Below are 22,310 nucleotides of genomic sequence, written 5' to 3'. Positions count from 1 at the left end.
CCTCTCTCGACACTTACGCTGATCCATAAAGAATAAGCTAATAGATTTTCCTACATAATTAGATAAGGAATAAGAGGAATATCTTTTTTACAATAATGATAAAATCTTAGCTCACTTGAAACTATTCCATCTTGGAAATATAAATCTCACTCAGATTAGAGTTGTGAAAAAATTTAAACTCGTGGTTATAGAGATATGTTATACAACATTATTCACTCTAGGCTCTGGCTTCAAGTATTTCTTTTCATTCTTCGCTTTTCAGATTGGTTGGTACTCATTCCAGCATGAATTATAGAGATATGTTATATAACATTATTCACTCTAGGCTCTGGCTTCAAGTATTTCTTTTCATTCTTCACTTTTCAGATTGGTTGGTACTCATTCCAGCATGAATGCTCTGACATCCCCATGATTTAAGTAATAAGTGAGTGCCAAGATTTCTTTGTCAAAAGGATATAGAGATATTTAGAGATTTTCCCCATTGTCATATAGCTTCTGATGTCCTAAAATTTTTTCTTAATATGATCAGTGGGTATTATAGTAAGCAGCTAGATCATAAAGAAAAAAATAAGACATGGAGTTATGAGAAATTAAGGAGAAACTGTGGCCACAGGAAGCTAATCAGATTATCAGGCTACAAGAATTTCTAATACCTGAGAGAATTCTCAGAGAACTGCTAAAGTTGACAGGACACCCATCTTTAAGCCAGGTAATTGAAGGCAGGGGAATTCCTGAAGCTTCACAAGTTAGGGACACTGAGTTTTTTTCCACCACACTGATATTTTCAGGTGTCCTGTGGTTTCCTATGATGCTTGGAGGGGCTGTAAGACAAAACAAAACAAACAAGAAATGGAAAGGAGGGTGGCTAGTATGTAACAAACACCAAATTCTAAACAGCTTATTCTTAAAAATAAGGCTTCCATTTTCTAGTCAACAGTAAGCAAAATAAGCAATCACAACAGTAAGATGATGATGATGATGATGATGACGATGACGACAACACTCCTGGAAGTAAAAATGTCACTTCTTCCTCACTAATAGCAACATGACTTTTTTTTTTTTTTTTTTTTTGTACGTGGGCCTCTCACTGTTGTGGCCTCTCCCGTTGCGAAGTGCAGGCTCCCGACGCGCAGGCTCAGCGGCCATAGCTCACGGGCCCAGCCGCTCCGCGGCACGTGGGATCCTCCCAGACCGGGGCACGAACCCGCGTCCCCTGCATCGGCAGGCGGACTCTCAACCACTGCGCCACCAGGGAAGCCCAACATTTTTTTTTAATTTGTTTATTTTATTTATTTATTTTTGGCTGCATTGGGTCTTAGTTGCAGCACTCGGGCTCTTCGTTGCAGCATGTGAGCTTCTCTCGAGTTGTGGCGTGCGGGATTTCTCCCTCTAGTTGTGGTGCAAGGGTTCCAGGTTATGTGGGCTCTGTAGTTGTGGTGCGTGGGCTCCAGAGCGCGTGGGCTCTGTAGTTTGCAGCATGTGGGCTTCTCTAGTTGAGGTGCCCGGGCTCAGTAGTTGTGGCACGTGGGCTTAGTAGCCCCACAGCATGTGGGATCTTAGTTCCCTGACCAGGGATCAAACCTGCATCTGCTGTATTGGAAGGTGGATTCTTTACCACTGGACCACCAGGGAAGTCCCCAAATGACTTTCATATTGTTATTCTAATAGTGGTGAATGATTTTCTGTGAGTCACTCATCTTTTCTGGTAATATGGATTCATGACTTTCTTATAGGCAGAATTTTCTAACAAATAATTCTAGTATTAAAAATTAAAAACAATCAAACAAATTAGAAGCTCAAAACCTCGTGAAACACACCAGCTTTCATGTTATCTATACTAACCACATTTTTGTTCCTTGGGCTAGTTGTTTCCTTGCTGGTTTTTTCCTTATTTTCACCCCAATCCATCTCATGGAGACAAATGTGGTTTCAACTGGAATAGGAGCAGTAGAGTTGATGGGACTTAGTGACACCAGATATGAGAAAAAGAGGAGTCAAGGATGATTCCTAGGTGTTTCCCTTGCTCAATCACATTAGGGGGTGGGATTGGCACAATCACCCATGAGAGAGTGTGGATAGAGAAGCAGGTATTGCCCATTTCAGAGCCCTGGGGCATTCTAACACTACAGGCTGGAAGAGTAGAGGGAAACAATAAGGTAGGTTGAGAGGAAGGAGTTGCCTGAGAGTTAGAGACCAACCAAGAGGGGCAGGGGTGGGGCAGTTCCAGAAGCCTAGAAAAGACATAAGTGACCAGCTCCTTGGGGTCAAATATGCCTTGTGAATGCAAAAATGTGAGACACACAAAGTGGGTTGAGAAGACGGGTTTGGGCAATGAGCAGAGTAGAATCAGGATAGTCTGAGGATAGAGTGACAAGTCACATTGACCCAACAGTCCTGGACAAGTGCAAGGGCTGGGTCAGAGGAGAACCAGTGTTAAAACCCAATTAAGCCAGCACTGGAACATAGATAAAACAAGGCTACACAGAGGCCTTGAGTGCCTCTATGTCCCTCATTAGCCCCATGGAAAGCTACCCCTCCATCATGTTTTCCTTCTGCACACAGAAGGGCCAGTGACACCCTCCACTTTCAATGGTCTTGCAGAATTGAAGTACATGGAAGATTGAGCCAACTGGAATTTAGCCTAATCTGAGACCTTGATTTCTCAACATGAGTCTTGCCTAGGAAATTTTATGACAGAAATTCTTGTTAATACAACTGACCTAAATGTCCCTCCCTAGAGAATTGATCAAATAAAGTATGAAACATTCAAATAATGAAATAGTAAGCACCCGTTAAAAAGAATGAAAAAACCACAATCTAACAAAACGATACATAGGACTGATCCCTTTTCAGTCTTTAGCTTTGGTTTACACACTGGCTGCAAACTACAAGATCTTAATACTGGACTTTGTGCATGTTCTAACTGGATTTAAGTTACAAGACCATGTCTATTAGATTTACCATTTCTATAGATTTAAAAAATGCGATTCAAATTGTATGCATACAAATAGGTGTCCCTGAGTACATGTGTGTTTGGTCCATTCCTACGGACATTTACTGCTCATTACTTAGAATTTTAAAGCTGACTTCAGTACAACTTATGCCCATCTGATGCTCAGTCAGTAAGCTCTAAGGAACCTAGACGTACACTAGCCAAGTCAGCTAATGTGGAAAACACAGAATCATGGAATATTACTTGGGATAGCACTGGGTCAAAAGTACTTGAAGAAGATAATTATCTACTTTACTATGTGCTTTCCTAAAAGAATATCCAATATATGCTTATTTCAGCAAGGTAAGATATGGAAGGTCAGGCATAGTAGGAGGAGTGATGAGACTGATCTAAAGAAGTGGTGCAAATGTAGAAAATAATCGACTATAAATAAAAGACTCAACATTTGAGGCCTATATCTCCCATCCAGGAGGCTACAGATTATATTAGCCAGTGAATAGACCTATTGAGCCTGTTTATACTTACTGTGTACACTTAAGTCATATTTTCTGTCAGTCATTCCTGCTATATTCACAGCAACACACACATAACGGCCTGTGTCAGACACATGGACATTCTTCAGCTGAAGGATATGACCTTTATCCGTTACTTCCATTCCCCTTCCCTTAGTCAAAGGGCGGCCATCTTTCATCCAGGTCACTGTTGGTTGAGGAATACCCTCCACCTCACACTCTAAGGAAATGCTCTTCCCTCGAGTTACGATGATTTCAGTAGGGTGGGTGCCACTGTTGGCTATAGTTGGTCGAACTGGGAAAAAAAAGAAAAGAATAGGAAATGTTTGCCTTAAGTCTTATATAAGAATTTTCATCAGGCAAAGTTAAATTCTTTTTTTTTTTTGAAAGAAAATGCTTTATTGTTTCTTGTGGCCATACAAGCAGTACAAATTTACAACAAAACAAAAATCACAAAATTCAGAAAAGTAGAAAGCTCACTCACCATGCTATAATCGAATATACCCACTGAAAACATTTAGGTCTTCATGAAACCAACCATTACAAAATGAAATTAAAGAAAACCTACTAAGCACAATAACATAAAAACAAATATCTAGGAATAATATGACAAAACACACCAAATTCATTTTTGATGTCAAAAAATTAGCTACTAAAGAAAAGACCCAGGACTAATAGACATGGCATTGCTGTACTGAGAGGTAGAATTCTTCTCCAATGTACCTAAACGGGTTCATAACTAAAATAAAGCTATCAATATAGTAAGGAAAGAATACTGCATTAGCTACTTTCCCTGATTTTGAGAAGTTATACAACTATTTGAATTATCATTTGTAGCTCTAACCCAGGGAAGTCTTCTAGTACTAATTTTAAAGTAGATATGATAGCCTAGCTCATGACCTAATGTCTGTTACCAATTCCTTTCACTAGAGGAGTTGGAAAAGCTGACTTTCTCAGTCTTTGTTGGAAATTGAGGTGACCTCAGGAATCACCGTAGACCTAAAGAGTCTAAATAGAGGTCTGCTGGCAGGGGTGAGGTGAGGGGGCGGGTTTGGGAAATTTTTTGCTCTCCTGCCAAAAGAGAAAGATACCATTCTTTCCCCTTCTCACACTGCCTTCAATGTGGACTTGATACTACAAATGCAGCAACCATCTTGAGATAACAAAGGAAGGACCAGGAGGATCCTAGATCTCCTGTCCTGATAAGAGTAAGGTGCAGACCAACTCCAGTGACTGCCAGCCTCAGGCTTCTCATTATGTGAGAAAATAAACCTCTATTTGTTTAAGCCACTGATGGCCAGTGATTCTGTAAATATATAGCTAAATTCACCTAGTGGATACTGATTCCAAGAAAGAAGATTAAACCAACTCAAATACACATGTGTGTGGGAAAGAAAATGGACCAGTGTTGGTAAGCCTGTGTTCCAGGGCCAATCCTGTCACATACAAGCCATGTGACCTCAGCTGGTCATGGAAACTTCTCTGGGCTTAAGTTTCCACATACATTTTTGAGGCAATATTTTTGTCTCATACCCCAGCTATGTAAAGATTAAATGAGGTAATGTAAATATTTTAAATACTTTAAAATCTTATATAAATTAAATATTCTTTACAATGAGGTATTTTTACATATTGTAAATATACCCTATGGTACAATGCCATCTTCTCCATTCCACACATACACTATCCTGACCCCCAAAAGTTACAGCCACATTGATATATCTGCCAGCAGCAAGCTGATGCAGATGTTCAGCTGTATTCCTGAATAAATAACAGCTAGAAATAAGTAATTACTCTCTTTATTACATCAGCACAATTAAAATTTGTGGGTCTTATGAAAGGTATAGTTGTCCCTGGGTATCCATTGGGAATAGTCCCAGGACGCCCTCAGATACCAAAATGCTCAAGTCCATTCTATATAAAATGGCATAGTATTTGCATATAAGCTATGTACATCCTCCCTTATACTTTAGATCATTACTAGATTAGTTATAATACTTAATACAATGTAAATACTGTGTAAATAGTTGTAAATACAATGTAAATGCTATGTAAACAGTTGCCTGGTGCGTGGAAATTCAATTTTTGCTTTTTGTAACTTTTTGGATTTTTAAAAAATATTTTTCAGTCTGCAGTTGGTTGAATCCATGGATGCAGAATCTGTGGATATGGAGGGCCAATTGCATACTATAACCATACCACTTTGAATGACTCTTAAAGATATGAAGAAAAAGTAAAAGGGAAGGATGGAGAGGTTTTTTTAAAAGAATTGTGCCAAAGCCTGGCTAACTAATAACTTACTGTAAACTTGCAGATTGTAGTCTTTCTTTGCTGTTCCAGCAACATTTGATGCCACACATGTATAGAGCCCTGCATCAGATTCTTCTGCAACTGAAATCTGCAAATGCCTGCCTCCAGATAAAGTTCTGACCCGCCCTGCAGAATCAGCCAGCACTGGGGAGCCTGCAAAGAAAACCAAGTGGCAGAATGTGAAGCATAAATGTAAGGTGTTTTGTGTATATACTCTAATGAGTATATATACATATATATTTACTTCCTAGTTCACATACTTAAAAGGCAGAGGACACTGTATAATAATCTATGCAAAAAGGAGGAGGAGGAAGATAAAGAGCAGACTATCTTCTGCAAATTTTTCTTTCAATCAATATTGCCTTTAAAAGAAAACATACTTAGTAAAACAAACAAAATAAAATCTTTAAGTAAAACAAGAATTATTTTTTAGATCAGCTAAAAATTTAGATGATCTGATACTTAATGGAAACAGATATTTGTTGATGAATAACTAAAAATCTGTTCAACTGCAGAATTCAATCTTAACGTACATTACAAAACTGTCACAAATACAGCAAAAATGTTTGCTTTAAAAAAAAGAAAAATTTAGGGCTTCCCTGGTGGCGCAGTGGTTGAGAGTCTGCCTGCCGATGCAGGGGACACAGGTTCGTGCCCTGGTCCGGGAAGATCCCACATGCCGTGGAGCGGATGGGCCCGTGAGCCATGGCCGCTGAGCCTGCGCGCCCGGAGCCTGTGCTCTGCAACGGGAGAGGCCACAACAGTGAGAGGCCCGCGTACCGCAAAAAAAAAAAAAAAAAAAAAAAAAAAAAAAAAGAAAAATTTAAACCTATTTTAAAGAAGAAAGAAATAGTTCATTGAATGGTGGATTCTTGATCATTATAGCTGCCCTACAATGCATTTGATTAAAAAAGAATTAATGGAGAAAATTAATTTCTTCTTGGGAGCAGTGAGTCTCAAAACTGACAATTTTCAGGTTGATATTGTAGAAGTATCACATACGGCACATTTAACACAAAGCAATTCTGCTGTCTGGTATTTTCCCGTGCAAAGCTTAAGAAAGTTTGTTGGCATGTTTCTCAAACAAAATATAAATTCACTTAATATTTATATTTAATTTTATAAATGTCAGAGGATGAAAACTGACCTTTCTTCTTCCAAATGAGATTTGGGGGTGGAATACCACTTGATTCACACAATAGACTAATAAGATGCCCTTCAATGACTGTAAGCTGAGCAAGTTCATCAGAACCATAAATATTCGGTGGTACTGAAAGATTAAAAAAAGGAAAAATATTATTTTACACTTAAATATAAAATTTCCCTAACACTTTGCATGTAAAAATAAAAAAAGTTTCCCACTCAAATGGTACATATAAATAATTTAGCACTTGAGGTTGACATATCAACACCACATTAAAAGTCAACTGTAAGACCTAGAATAAATACCTAATAGCAGACTTCCCATTTTCACAGATAGAAACTTAATTATCAAAACACTCAGAGTGATATAAAAAGGAGATACAGTCTAGATATTTAGACATCTTGCACCAAAAGAAATGAAGACACTTACCAAATTTAAATTTAACCCAGTCATTGTGCCTCTCCAGCTTTGATATCTCAGATGTTGAACAGAATAGAAAGACATCAGGCATATAACATATAGTAAAGAACAGAGGTAAGGAATTTGATCTGAGAAACAGACATGCTACCTATCCTAGATTGCACAGTCTGCATCCCCCCATTGATCTCCAGCTTCTGCTTGGAACCCCCAAAGTGAATTCTGACTACCCACACTTTACTCAAAGAGGCTGAGTCTGCATTTGCTGGTTGAACTCTCCCTTGGGACACTTTTCTGGTTGCAGTATTATCACGTGATAGATGCTTATTCTCCCAAGCTCCTGGGAGTTGAGGAGTGGGAGAATCCTCCTCACTGCCAATGCTGCTCCCAGCCATTGTTCAAGCACCTCCATGAAAGTCTCTTTTCTTTTGAGGCTAATGTCACCCACTTACTTCTTTTTTTCTTATCACCATCTGTGAACCTGTCATTCTTTTTCCATTCACTGAACAATTTGGTACTTGTTTTTATCCTTTCTCTTTACATGAAGACCTGCCACATTCTGTATGAACTGAATATCCACATGTCTAAACACCTGGCTACTCAGTTCCTTGATCTGCTCATCCTGTTCTCCATCAGAGGCCATACCCTTTTCACCATCTAGAACATTTCTCCTATTAATTTATAAATTTAGGCCACTTTCTGACAACTGCTCTATCCTTATAGCTCTTTCACGCAACTATTCCCAATTCTCAATTCAATGACCTAATTGAATCTCAAGTCTTTAAACCTCTCAGAAGCCTCCCAACCTAGCTGCTTACTCTTTTATTTACCAACTTCACTATCCAACTTAGATTTCATGATCAGTAATTTCAGCTAGTCCTCTGCCAATATTTTCAACTGCCTGGCACCATTGCTCTTCCTATTTGGCAATACCCTTAATTTGGGATGAATCCTATAGTTCACTCTGTCATCACCTATCCCACAGATGAAAATTGTACAGAAGAAAATGACAACTACACAAATTGCCACCACTATAAATTCATGATCTCCAACCCAAACTCCACCTCCTCTACTCCCATGGCTTCCAAATCTGTACCTTCCAAATCTGTACCTGTAATGCAGATACTCTCTGAGATCTGGACTTTTATATCTGACTACTTAACATCTCATCTTGGATGCCTTAGAGGCACTGTCAAACTCAACTTGCCGCAAACTGAACTCAGTAACCAGTGTCATTGCCTTTCTTCTTAAGCTCTCTATGCCTACATGTGGCATAGTACCTAGAACACAGAGTCACCCTATAAATGATTTTTGAGGTCTCAACTTTCTCTCCCCTATCATTCATTCTTACATTGACTGCAACCTGCTTTCCTCTTTAAGAGGCATTGGTCTACTCAGTTGTGAAGTACACTTTGTATTTTATGTCTCATTTGGCTTCTCTGCAATGTGTGCCATTATTCATTCATTCATTCACTCATCTATCTAACCACGTCCAACTTATTTGTTGTCTGTGTTCTTCTTCTGGGAACACCATTGTCCCTTAGTTTCCATGACACAAGCTTTACCCAGTTTTCCTCCTCCCTCTTTGACTGTTCCTTCTCAGTTTCCCATTTGGGGGTCTCTTTTTCTGTCTCCCTTCTTATGTGATATGTGAGGGTCATTCTATACAGTACTCTTTTGTACACATTCTTCTTATTCTCACTAAGGGGTCTCAACTACTACGTATACACTCATGCCTCTAACCTCATATTTTTAACTGTTATCTCTTTCTCCTGAGCTATAGGCTCATAATTCTGATGGCATAGAGGACAGCTTCACATGAACAGTCTACAGGTATCTCTAATACAGCATTTTAAAAATGAATTCGTCACCTCACTTTCTAATTGATCATCACTCCAAATTTTTCTTTTTCTTTTCTTTTTTTTTTTTCCAAACTTTACTTGGTAAGACTTAGCTCAGTGTTGTCCATACTGGGAGTCATATGAATATTCTCCCCATTTGAAAGAAATGAGAAGAGAAGGGAAAGAAAGGAAATACAAAGGGAGAAAAAGGATGGAAGGAGGTAGGAACAGAAGTGAATGATACATAACAAACATGTAGCAAATATAAATGTACTGCATAGTAAACTCTGTCGTTTAACAGTCAATCCTTTTGCAGGTGAATGATAATACTTCTTACAATTTTCCTCAAGATTTTTTAAACTGATAATAATGATTTATAATTAACAAGTCATTTTATACATAAAATATTTATTCTCTATTGGAATTAGATTACTTCCTCTACCTATTTTTATTTTAAAATGTGTTTTTGAATTAACTTTTATAATCAAAGGTAAATTTCAGGTTACTATCTCAAAAATTAAAAAGTTTAAACAAATACAATCAAAATTAAGAGAGCTTAATATGTTATAAATGAATTTAAAGAAGTACTTAAAATAAAGGTGAATATGTAGGAAATGGGAACACTGTTCAACATAGTGTAACAACTACAGTGATATAAAAGTTGTGACTATTCCTAAGAATTATCTTAATTAGTAATAGTAAAACTTCAAGCAAGAATAGCTTTGTACATTCGTCAGCGGAGTAATCCCATCTCCCACCCACAAGTGCATGTGTTCTCTTTCTCTCACACAAATATAATTCACATACACAATTTAGCCTTTTGACTTATTTTCAACTGACCAACACACTCTCTGTTCATGGAGAACACTCAATCATTAGAGGATCTCAGTTGTAGAAGCTAAAAGGCATATTAATCAGGCAGGAGAGCAGAACTGTTCTGCATCAAAGTTACAGTGACCAACATGTTTAGGTTCAGGAAATCCGTCTAGTTGCTCTTGAATTAATTATATAAGCTGATATTCAGGACAGTTCAGCATCATTTAAACATATTAAGTAGTGTCCATGTCTGTATTATGATCAATTTTAGTTATGTGGTTGGTTATTTTAAGAACTGACACAAAGAATCAAAGATTAAACCACAAGCTGTGTCATATGCTTTACAGAGGCTGATCCCACTTACCCCAAATGTTGACATTATAGTTTTTCTCAGTTTTTCCAGCAACATTTGTTGCCTCACAAGTGTAACGACCACTATCTTGAACCTGAGCATCTTCAATCTGAAAACAAAATCATGCTTTGAAACCACAGTTTCTATTTCGTAAGTAATTGGGGCTTTTCTATTAATGTTATTTGTGATCTCTGATTTTTCGTTTGTGTTCTGAAGGTTTTCAAACATGTAAATAGAGGGAACAGTAAAATGGATGGCTATATGCCCATCACCCACATTCAACACTTATCAAGATTCAGCAATTCTCATTTATGTCATACCTTATTTGAATCTCATTAATTTTACTGTTTGAAGGTCTAGAAAGGCCTTTTAAATATGATTCAGATAAAATAACAAAAAAATCACAATTAATTTCTGAATGTTATTCAGGGCTTTAAATATACAATCTTTCCATGCCCAGGTCCTTGTTCAGTAAAATAATACCCATACTATTAATTTATTATGTCTTCTCCCATATTGGGTTTGTAAGCTTCTTCAAGCCAGGTATTATACTCAATTAGTCTCAATCTCCTAATACCCAGTTTGGTGCTTGGTAGATAACTGAATACCAGTAAATACTTTCCACATATTTATCTGCAACATACATTAATACTCATTTATCATTTATTCATAGACCTTTCAGCAGTTATGAGAATCTTGTACCAGGTACTATAGGTAGAAGATACAAAGAAGTATGGTGTAATATATGGTTTCTGACTTGAGTTTTCAATCTAGTTGAGAATATAATGTATGTGAACATAAAAAAAGAGTTTAATAATAAACAAGGTATAAATAAGAATATAAGATAATCTAAGAGGTACAACAAACAGTATGTAATTGCTAAAAGCTTTGAAATCAATTGCTAAAACATTCAAAAGAGAATCATTGGAGTTGGAGTTATCATTAAAAGTATTTAGTACAGCAGGGGTACACTAGAAGTTTTCATTTCTATGAGGTCTTCGCCCTATGTTCCTTCCTATGGACCCAAACATTCCAGGGTGCCTGGCTAGCCTCAGTGGTGGAGACTCAGTGGATCCTAGGATTTCTTCACCATCACCTCTCTCCTGGCTTCCCAACTCTATTGGGATCTGTGCTCTGAAGAAATGAACTTCTCTACTCACTAAAATTTGCTAGGAGAGTTCTAATCATGTATAGCTCTCCCCCAGCAGTGCTGGGACCTGTGGTTTATACAATCGTCTCCTTCTATCATTCAGTCAGAGCTGAGGTTTGAGAATTCTACCAGCTGCTTTCTTGAACTCTGGGGTCTGCCTCTGAGAAGGGGCAGTGCTTTTTGCTCCCCACCCCCCGCCATATAGCTCAACTGACTTATCCTACTTTCCTCCAACAGTGACTCCGGACTTTCCTTCCTCACCAGCTCCATCGTTACAGGATCATAATTCCGAACGACTCCATCCTCTTGCCTCCAATATACACTTTCACCTCCCTCTCACTCTCTCCTATACTTCTATCCTCCTTGTGTAAGCATCTTAGCTTCCTTTGTGTTGAAAATCATTATCCATTTCCCAAGACTCTCCTTGCTTGACAGTAATAATATTCCTTTACCAAGAAACTATGTGGTGTAGTGGTTAGCAGCATGGATTCTGAAGCTATACTCCTGTATTCAAATCCCATTTCTGCCACTTAGTAACCGTGGGCAGATTACTTAGCCATTCTTTCAATTCTAAATACAGTTATTATGAGGATTTTATAAATACTCCAATGGCCTGTTGGCTTCCTGAATCCTAATTCCTTAAGTTGGCTTTCAATGTTAGCTCTTATTTCGCTTAAATCAATGTACTCAACCTTATTTCCAAAATTCACTTTGTTAAATTGTTTCAGTCACACTAGCCTACTTGCTTCCCGTAAACAGGCCTTCTGTCCTATCTACCCATAAAAAGCCATGTAGCCTTCCAAGACTATTCTGGACAACCACAGCCTCACGTTATGCTATCTTTCCCAAATGTACTGTTTATATCATCCACTTGGTAATTAACTTAGAGACTTAGAGCACTCATTGCATTTTCCATGAGCTGTTAAATTTTCATATATTTATGTAAAATTGGAAGACATTTTGCATAAATGTGTCATACTTTTTTGCATCCCTATGCAGAGTACCTAGAATGGGTATTTGCTGATTGGCTGAATGACTGAAGATGATGCACTCCTTAGAATATTTCTATAATATTTTCCTAGAAGTATTTTTGAATGGCTTCTGCCTACAAACATGAATTGACAGTTAAGTATAATACTTAAACCTTACTAAGCATAAAACTGAAAAATATTACAAACCTCATTAATAAAAGGGTTCCTAGAATTTTATAAGATGAAATTAGTAGAATACTTGTAAAGTTTAATAGGGGTACTATTTTGTTAGTGGTAATACCAAAGCCATGAGCTTAGGAATAATATAAGAAGCAATAAATGAATGTGTAGGCTTACCTTTAACACACTTCCATTTTCAGTGACACTGAGGCCTGGTTTCTTCAGCAAGGGGTGGCCGTCTTTTAACCAGGTCAGAGTCGGTGGGGGAATAGCATCACTTTGACATAGTAACTCCACAGCTTGGCTAATGAGGATAGAGATGTTCTGTTCTTCTCCCATAATATTTGGTGCAACTAAGTGAAAGATGGGTTTTTCCCTCAGGATAAAAGAGGCCAGCATACTGCTTGTCTTTATTAATCATCAGGACATATATTGAATAACTTTATTAGTTCTTTTAAGATGTAGGATCACAGTAATTCTAACATACCCTCTGCACATCATTTGATTCAGAATCAAGTGTTCATAAATCACTGATTAATGTGTTCCTGTTGAACAGAAATAGTTTTTTCACTAACTTTTCACATAAAAAAGTTTTAGAACTGGAAGTTCTCACCAAGTGCCCACTTAAGAAACTTCTTGAACTAGATGTCACCACTTAAGATTTTCAAAGTTTTAAACCACTCATGAAATATTTTGGAAATAACAATGAATTAAAAGCAAACACATTTTTGATGTTTATTTTTCACAAAAGAAAGTAAATTTCATAAACACAGAGGCAAAATAAAAAAATAGAGTTGAAAGAGTTCATCCTGTCCCACCTCACAGTTTGCAAAACATAAGATGGGTGACAGATAAGAGCTTATTTGAAATAACGTGACTAATTGGTGGCAAAACTAGGAGTCTTCTGACTTGCAGTTGAGAGCTCATTTTGGTTTTCCATGGTGCCTTGTCAGTTTTCTATGGAATAAAGACCATGTGGGATAAATGATACATTAAAGACCAAACTAAAACAGTGACCAGCTGTACAGCATACAACTACATAAAAAGAAGAAATGAGTTGAAATTTTAATGAGATTAAAATTAGAATTCCCTCGCTATAAGGCTTGTCAGATCCTGAAATATATTCTTGGAGAAGTTTAAGGAACTGCATTCCCTTGGGTGTATTAAAAAATAGAGTAAACAATCATTTGTCTCAGATGGTCGAGGTACAGCCCTGCCAAGAATTAGACGGTGGGCTCCATAAGCTCTCAAGGACTCTTTCAGGTTTATATTTATAATAATTCAAAATCATGAACTAATGATAAAATCAGGCCTGTTATAAAAGGGCCACTCCAAAAAAGCACAGAGGGGAATTTCCTCAGCCATTTCTCACTAAATCCCATAACTATTTAGGATTGTAGGAAACATACCATATTTGTAGTATTTTTGGTTTTTTTTTTTTTTTTTTGTAAGAAAGGTTAGGGGCTTCCCTGGTGGCGCAGTGGTTGAGAGTCCGCCTGCCGATGCAGGGGACACGGGTTCGTGCCCCGGCCCGGGAAGATCCCACATGCCGTGGAGCGGCTAGGCCCGTGAGCCACGGCCGCTGAGCCTGCGCGTCTGGAGCCTGTGCTCCGCAACGGGAGAGGCCACAACAGTGAGAGGCCCGCGTACCGCAAAAAAAAAAAAAAAAAAAAAAAAGAAAGGTTAAGTTTCATTGAAATGAATCCTAAAGGATTTTCCAAATGCTTTGGTAGAAATAAGACTTCTGTGGTAAGGAACATTATGATAGTCCATTGGCCATTGTTTCCAGCTTGATACTGTTGCATGTGGCAAAATGACAATGAACGCTGGGTACTTAAGCTAGTCCCTATAGCTTAAGGGACTATAACCAGGAGGTTATATAACCGTGTTCTATGACCAGGAGGTTTCTCTGCTACCATGTCTTTTCCACAGGGAAAGGCATTTGAACTAGAGAGTATTTCTTATGCTGTTTCTGGATGCAGGACTTGTGCTAAACCCAAAGAAAATGAGGCTAACAAAAGAAACTCCACGCACAATGGTTGGAACAGATCAGTGGAAATTTTGGGCAGAGATCTGTCCTGCTAAATTTAACAGCACAACAGACATCTGGCTTTCCAAAAGCTTAAAGTAATCTACGGGTGACAGAAAAGAGTGGGATTGTTTTTAACGTGTGAGACAACAGATAAAAGATATACAACTAGTCTGTTTGAGATTAAAACTTCTATAATCTCAGCAAAATCAGCACAATGAGTGCCATCTTCTAAGATATTATGAGAAAAAAAGATATATTCACCAGTCTTAGCATAGAGAGTCCTACATACAACTTCACAGTTGGAAATAATTTCAGGTTAAGTCTGTCCTCCGTGGATAAAAATGTACCACAACTATATAAAAATATGTTTATCTCAGATTATTTGTAGAATTTACAAAAGAGCGTGGATTCTTTATGACTGCTTGCAGACGTAAAAGTCAGAAACAATTCAAGAAAGCAGAATGCTAATTTATTTCCAAATATTTTTCCTTCAATTACTTTTCTTTACAGCTAAATGAGTTGAATCAAGCTCAAAGTTTTTCAATTGAGAGGAAAAATACAAAAACAGTAGAGTATTTGTTTCTTAACATAAATTAAAGCAAATCTAATTACAATCAAGGATATATATTACCACAGCACAACTATTTTTTTCTTCCCTGTCTTTCATTTCCAATTTTTTGTTTAGTCTGAGAAGAGAACAAGCTTCTACCCTTTAGATCCTCAGCTTCCTTAGATGTTATCCCTACTCTGCTTTGCGGTCATGTTGCTTAGGAAGGGGTGTGTTGTGTCTGTTTCTCATCCTACACATTATACTTGTGAAATGTAATTACACAAGTCAGAATTGCCACAGGGTTATTCTTGTTAAAACACTGGGGAGTGTGTGATCTCTAAGAAAGTTCTCAGAGCTTCAGTTTAAAGATAAGGTACTACAGGAATCCAAATCACTTAAAAACTCTATTCTCATGTTTCAGCACCTAAGAGTATGGTGATGCATACTCAGAATTTATACCAGGGAGAAACAGTTTTAATGAACTACTCTTATAATTGTAGGGAAAGCTATTTTACACAGTGTCTGCTCCTCCTACACCACTACATTCTACAATGTAAATCTGACAGGGACTTACCTCTGAGGCTGCAGAATCATTATGCACCAAATAGATCCAAGATTGCCAAGGTTACTATCACAAATTTAGGAATATAATATAGGGACATAATACTAATAGTAGAGCATAGATTGGAAGCTAATTTCACATTAAAAACCTATTTTAATCTGGCACTTCTTTAACATTCAAAATATATACACACAGCAAGCTACTAAACACATACGCACATTCTAAAGCATACATATGGGCTGGCTAGCCACTTGACTTTTATAACAGAGGGAAGATTCTGGTTTTCAGACTAAAAAGGTAGTATGGGAGTATCTTAACAAATGATAAAAAATAGTGACGCACATCTTCATAACTCCTGAAAAATATCAACTCTCTATCACCTCCCAGGTCCACTTTTGACACTAACCAGTGCAGAAATGGAAGAAGCCTATCCCAGATTTTCAGTTGACTAAAACCAGTGAATACCAATGTTTGCTTGCTCATCTGCTTGCTTGCTCATGATTGAAGGAGCTATTGTGTCACATACTTAGATTGATGTATCATTCTTTAAGGATAGTTTAGATTGGAAACATTCCAGTTCTTCATAAGGCAGGAAAGTGACCCATTAAGGGAAGGAGTTAGATTCCTTGCAGTTGGGCATTTTAGACCCTCTGTTATCTCAGACACAGAGCACCAGCTGGAGGCTAGATACAGACCCATGCCAACTGCAGAAGCAACAAAAAAGAGGGATGCATAATGAGCCTTGGGTAATTTATTTGAGGCCAACTGGAATTTTTTAGCTTAATTAGAGACGCATGGCAACCATGTTGAAACAAGGGGCCTGTTTATTAAAAAATTAGGACTTATTATATAAGTTATTTGTGATGATTACATTTGTTTTGGCAAACTCAAAAAGGGAAGTCAATCCACATGGCCTGGAGGTAAAAAAAAAAAAAAAAAGTAATATATTTTGAACAGGAGTAAATTATTTGGAAGTGAGGTAGGACTTAGAAGAGAAGGCCTGCATTAAACAGATACTCTTTGAGGACTACAGAACAAATCCATTATTCCAGGAACTAAGAATATAATGCAAGTAAAACCCTGAAAAAGTTCTAAATGCAAAGGTATACTAAAATGTGGAATGACAAGTGTAATCTATGAATGGAGGCCATTGAGGCCCCAACTTTGTTCCAGGGGCCTCTTGGTGTGATGGAATCAGACCTTTCCTTTTGTACCTTACAGCTGCATCATAGGTAGAAAGAAAAAATGCTTGAATTTTGCCTAAGCTTATGTTTAGTTTAACTTTTGCTTCTCAAATATCCTTTAATTCATAGACATAGTACTGACTATAAAATATGCTGATTGTACATATAATTAAAAAGTAAGAAAATCCAGGCTTCGAGTAGAATAGATCAAGAGAGCTACTTGAACAGAGCCTTGCTTTAGGGAGAAGAATATGTCTTCCAAATTGCAAAGATCTCTCCATAGGCATGTTCTTCAGAGTGCTCCATAAAAACAACATCTTACATGCTGAATGTATGCATTTTTATTTCTCAGAACTTCAATAAAGGAAAATTAAAGTCAAATATAAGGCAGAAAGGGTGACTCTGATTTAATTAATCTTGTAATATTATGATAATTTCTATTGTTCATAGCTCTTTACTGTCAAAAGCTTTCTTAGCTTCCTCAATGATATTAGGACTTAAACACAGCTATATCGGAGCAGAAGTAATTATTAAAATGTCTCACCATATACTCTGAGGTCAATGTCCCTTTGTTTCTCCCCAGCAGCATTTACTGCCACACAGGTGTATCTCCCCGTATCACTGATTTGCGCGCTGGTCAAGGCTAGGATGCGGCCCCCAGACAGAACCTGTTGATGAATAGAAAGCTAAATAACTAACATACCTCCTGAGAATTGTAGGTGTAAACATACTTTTTCAATTATTTTCTGAGATTGATCAACTGAACATTTGCCTCTAGAAGGATTTCTACTTGGATGTTTTAAAGAGGGCAAGCATCATTTAATCCCCTTCTCATCTTATCTGTGGAGGACGACAGAGGCTAGAACCAAACTTGGTAATAACCACTGAACACAACTCTCTACATACAGGATCAAGTGAAGATCCAACTTTATCAATACTTACTACAGAAAGAGAAAAAGCCACCAGGGGAGAAAGATAAGAAGACGTGGAAATAAGAGGAGCTAAACCTCCTCTAAATTTTTCTTTGAGAGAACAAGTAAGAAGGTAAAATTAACAGCATGGTAGCAGTCAAATAAATTAATTAGTCACATTCATTGTCCATTTATCCCACTGATGTAGTTGCACCTTTAATATTGACATGGACTCTGGATAGTCTATGATCCCAAATTCTGCAAGCAATGGATTTTCAAGAAAAGTTCAAGAAGTAAAATGGTGGAATAACTATGCTCTCTGCTAAGCAAAGCAAAATTGAAGTACACTTTCAATAGATATATGTGTTTCCATATTTTAAATTTTGAGTCAGTGCAATGTACTTAAATTTTTTGTCAGACTCAAATTTCACTTCTCATAATGTTGCCTTTATAATTTTTCTTTATATGATGTTTTAGTAGAAGTAAATATACTCTGTGTAAATATTTACTCTGAAGTAAATATTCTCTGATTATTTCCAGACATTTAAATATAACATCTACCAAAAATGTCCTGTTTTTATTGTTGATGAACATTTCTTTGCATAGGGTGTCTTTTATGGTGGTGGCAGAGAGTGGGGGGGAAGTAGAAAGTATATAAAACAATGGTCAAAATACAGCACTACATATGAGATAAGGGAACTCTTAGATATACTGAGCTTTTAATGAATTGTTTAGAAATCACAACTGTGTGCCCATGGTATTTATGGATGTATATGTGTACATGTTTGGATAACATTTGTGAATCCTTGCTCTCCAAATCCCTTTAATAGTTTTACTTGTTTATACTTCCTGTATTGAATAATTAGATGGTAGATTTCACTTAAGGAATGACAGAGAGTACCTGTATCCCATTAGTGAAACTAGCGACAGGGCTCCCATCTTTCAACCAGGTCAGACTTGGGGCAGGGATACCTCTGGCTTCACATTCTAACCTCACCAGGTTATTAACTACCACTGCCACCATGTTATTGCTGCCAGAAATTGATGGGGGCACTGAAAAGGAATAAAAAAATAAATAAAATTAAGATATGTTAACATCATGGAATATTACATCTCAAAATAATAAAACTATATGTTGTGTCCACAGTAACGTTTTACATTTTTATTTCTTGATTTCTAGGCTTTGTGTGTATCTGTGTGTGTTTCCTTACACTGTATCTACTCTAGTATGTTAACTATGAACTCCTCTTAAAAGCACTATTAGAGATAATAACTTGGAAACATTTCTTGAACTAAAACCTATAATTCTGACAGACAATATTTACAAACAGGGCCATTGTCATTAGCTGATAAGATTGTTGATGACTATTTGCAGTAATTCATCTAAAGAAAACTTAAGTTCAATAGCATGTGAAAATAGAGCATTTAATCGGAATCAGAAAATATAAACGCTTATCAGTTTTAGAATACTGCATTCTTAAGTAAAGATGACAATAACATTCTGTTAAATATTTACACTAGAATTTTATAGATGCACTTAATCATTTTGAATGCTTCTTCACCCCAGGATGAATCTAGGAGAAGTAGCACTAACCATGGACCTGTAGACTATAAAATAACTCTGTAGCTCCAGCTGAGTTGATGGCCACACATTTATATATGCCAGCATCTGTGATCTGGGTGCTTTCGATATTGATGATCTGTCCTCTGTTCAAGAAAGTCATGCTACTGGAACCTAACAGTGGACGATTATCTTTGTACCATGTAATAGCTGCAAGGGGAAGAGGACAGAAACCCATCTTTTTAAAACTTTTCATTTAAAAACTCAATACACACACTAAATCAAAGCTTAACTACAACAGTAACAATTGCTTTATTCTTATGCTTATCATCTTAGTTTAATCTGATTAATTATCTCGTTAGGGTTGATTTTTAGGAGGAGGTAAACTTTAGAAAAACATGAATTGCCAAGCCAATATAAGAGTTCTGAAGTGAACTTATAAAAATAATATTCTTTACATTATCTCTAATGTATTAGGTTGGCCAAAAAGTTCATTCAGGGTTTTCCCATGCAATCTTACAGAAAAACCTGAACGAACTTTTTGGCCAATCCAATATCAGTATTTGTTTGATAGCAAACTTTTAACCAATTCTATTTCTTTTGGTGTAGTATATATTCCTCTCATCTATAAAATTTTGTTTATGCACCTAATCAAAACCAAACACTATACATACTATTAGCCTCAAAATTTTTATATTATTATTGATTAGTATGAATAACTTATTGGTGATAAAAATCAACAAAATAATAGTCTCATCGAATGAATGATTTATAAAGATAATCAATTGAGACTAGATAAAAATATATTTTTCAACAAAAAAATTTATATACAATACCATTGTGGGTTTTGTGGCCATAGTAAGGACAATAAGATAATTATTCCCATAATTCTACATTGTTTAAATGAGTAAATTATTTCATGTAGTTAAAAGCAGTGAAAATTCAAAAATATCATCCACCTAATGATATCCTTATCAATGTTTTACCCTTGAAATATATTCTATAATATTTCCCTTAGTAATTACTATATTATGCTTATAAACAGATTTAGCAATTCGCAGAAATCTTAAAATGTTAATAAGCTACAGAGTCCACAAACAAACCTACCAGGTGAGGGATTTCCAGTTGCCTTACACTCCAGCTGTATGGGGTTGTTCACTACCACGGTCTCATTCAGCATCTTCCCTGCATCCTCCAGACTGGGTGGTTCTGTAAGAAGCCCAAACAGATAATCAGCAAACACAAATAGGATATTTAAACTGAAATTGTTTCCTCACTGGGAATTGTCATTTCTTTCTTTCTTTCTTTCTTTCACTTAAATACAATGATATATTTGGAGTAAAACTAAAGTATACTATTAAGTAGTACTGAAGAACAGGATGGAAAAAGATGTTAATAGATTTTCTGGATCATCCATTTCTCTATGCCTAGACAAGAAAAGCCTTAGAATTGTAGTTTAGTAGAGCAGTAAAAGAAAGTTAAAGGAGTATTTTTTTTAATTCCAATAAATCTGATTGGTCTGATGATGAATTGCCTTCACCAAGAAGTAATCTAACACATTTGAACTGTTTCAGGGAAGGACATGGGTATTCCTCAAAATATCTGACTTTACCTTAGTACAGTACTATCTTAAACCATTTCAGAGGGATTAAAATCATTTTTTGTTTGTTTATTAGAGTTTTTTCTTTTGATATGAAAGTTACAATTAAATTGTTAGTAAAATAAAACAGAAAACTACATTTTCAACTTTAAATAATCACAGATAATGCTGCTCTATTTTTAATGTATTTATAAAGTAGGCATTCAGAAAGTCTAAGAGGCATAGTGTAAAAGTAATGACAACTTGGGACAGCAATGCCCTACATCTTCTCCTGTTTCAAGGAGTGTAGGAGGGATGCCAGGAGAAAAACAAAATTACAAGTAAACTAGAGATCTTATCTTACTTGGAAAAGATGCTACAGATATGTTAGCTTTAAGGTTTATATAAAAATACATTTTAAAGATTTGCTAAATTTAACTTATCCAATGCACGAGAGCCCCTGACCTCTGCCTCATATACAATTAAACAATTGATCCATTAATCTAGCAAAAACAGAGAAAGGGGAAAAGAGAAAAGGGAACAAGAAAAATGATGAGAACTAAATAAGATGGCAGAAATAAAGTCAAATATATAAATCAAGAGCATAAATGTGAATCAGTTCATTTTCTTGGTCAATAGAGAAATATTTAACACTATTTGAGGGTTAACAGTATTTTTTTTAATTAAAAAGCACAAGTAAAACAATTGCAAAAATGTTGACAATATAGAGCTAGACAAAGGTATACCAGAACAACAAGTGTGATATCAATTTCTGATAAACTGTTATACAAGGCAAAAATAATGCTTTCTATTGACTGAATTGTTACAATTCAGAAAGAATCCACTACAATGATAATGCTTTATGCACCGAATAAAAAAGCAAAAATTGTTAAATAGTAGAGAAAATTTGAAAAACCAAAAAGTATTATATTTTAGTATAACTTTCTTAGAAATTGACTATGCAGTGAAACAAAAAATAAAGTTACAAAGAATTTGAGAATGAAAATTACCCATCCATACTGTATGTGTGCATATATATTACATATAATATACACATACACATATGTATTTCTGTATTTATGGTTAACAAAGAATATGTATTATTTTCAAATGCCAACAGAAGATTTTCAAAACACACTATATATTAGGCCATAAAAATGTTAATAAAGCATTTATAACCACAATTTCATAAAACCATAATAAAAAAAGAACTCAGTAATAAAATATAAAGTTCTCTACATGGAGAAAAATTTATTAAAAAGGAAATCAAGACAAAAGTACAAAA

General features: G+C 36.2%; 1 protein-coding gene across 6 annotated transcripts in view; it reads right to left on the bottom strand.

The window, feature by feature from the left end:
• Nucleotides 1–22,310, bottom strand: part of HMCN1 (hemicentin 1) — a 526,618-nt gene that overhangs the window by 179,180 nt on the left and 325,128 nt on the right. For all 6 annotated transcript variants that reach the window (XR_014015141.1, XM_081225456.1, XM_081225458.1 and 3 more), the window contains 10 exons: nt 20,554–20,655; nt 19,480–19,656; nt 18,787–18,938; nt 17,519–17,642; nt 12,824–12,999; nt 10,358–10,454; nt 6,923–7,045; nt 5,767–5,928; nt 3,479–3,760; nt 654–821 (listed from right to left, as the gene is read on the bottom strand). Coding sequence is in view for 5 of the 6 variants with exons in the window: in XM_081225456.1 (XP_081081582.1) it covers nt 654–821; nt 3,479–3,760; nt 5,767–5,928; nt 6,923–7,045; nt 10,358–10,454; nt 12,824–12,999; nt 17,519–17,642; nt 18,787–18,938; nt 19,480–19,656; nt 20,554–20,655 (1,563 nt within the window). In the remaining variant the exon portion in view is untranslated. The remainder of the gene's footprint in view (nt 1–653; nt 822–3,478; nt 3,761–5,766; nt 5,929–6,922; nt 7,046–10,357; nt 10,455–12,823; nt 13,000–17,518; nt 17,643–18,786; nt 18,939–19,479; nt 19,657–20,553; nt 20,656–22,310) is intronic.

Source organism: Mesoplodon bidens, assembly GCF_964165515.1.
Source record: "Mesoplodon bidens genome assembly, chromosome: 2".
Taxonomy (NCBI): Eukaryota; Metazoa; Chordata; class Mammalia; order Artiodactyla; family Ziphiidae; genus Mesoplodon; species Mesoplodon bidens.
Note: the sequence above shows the minus strand (reverse complement) of the source record. Positions and strands in the feature narration are given on the sequence as shown.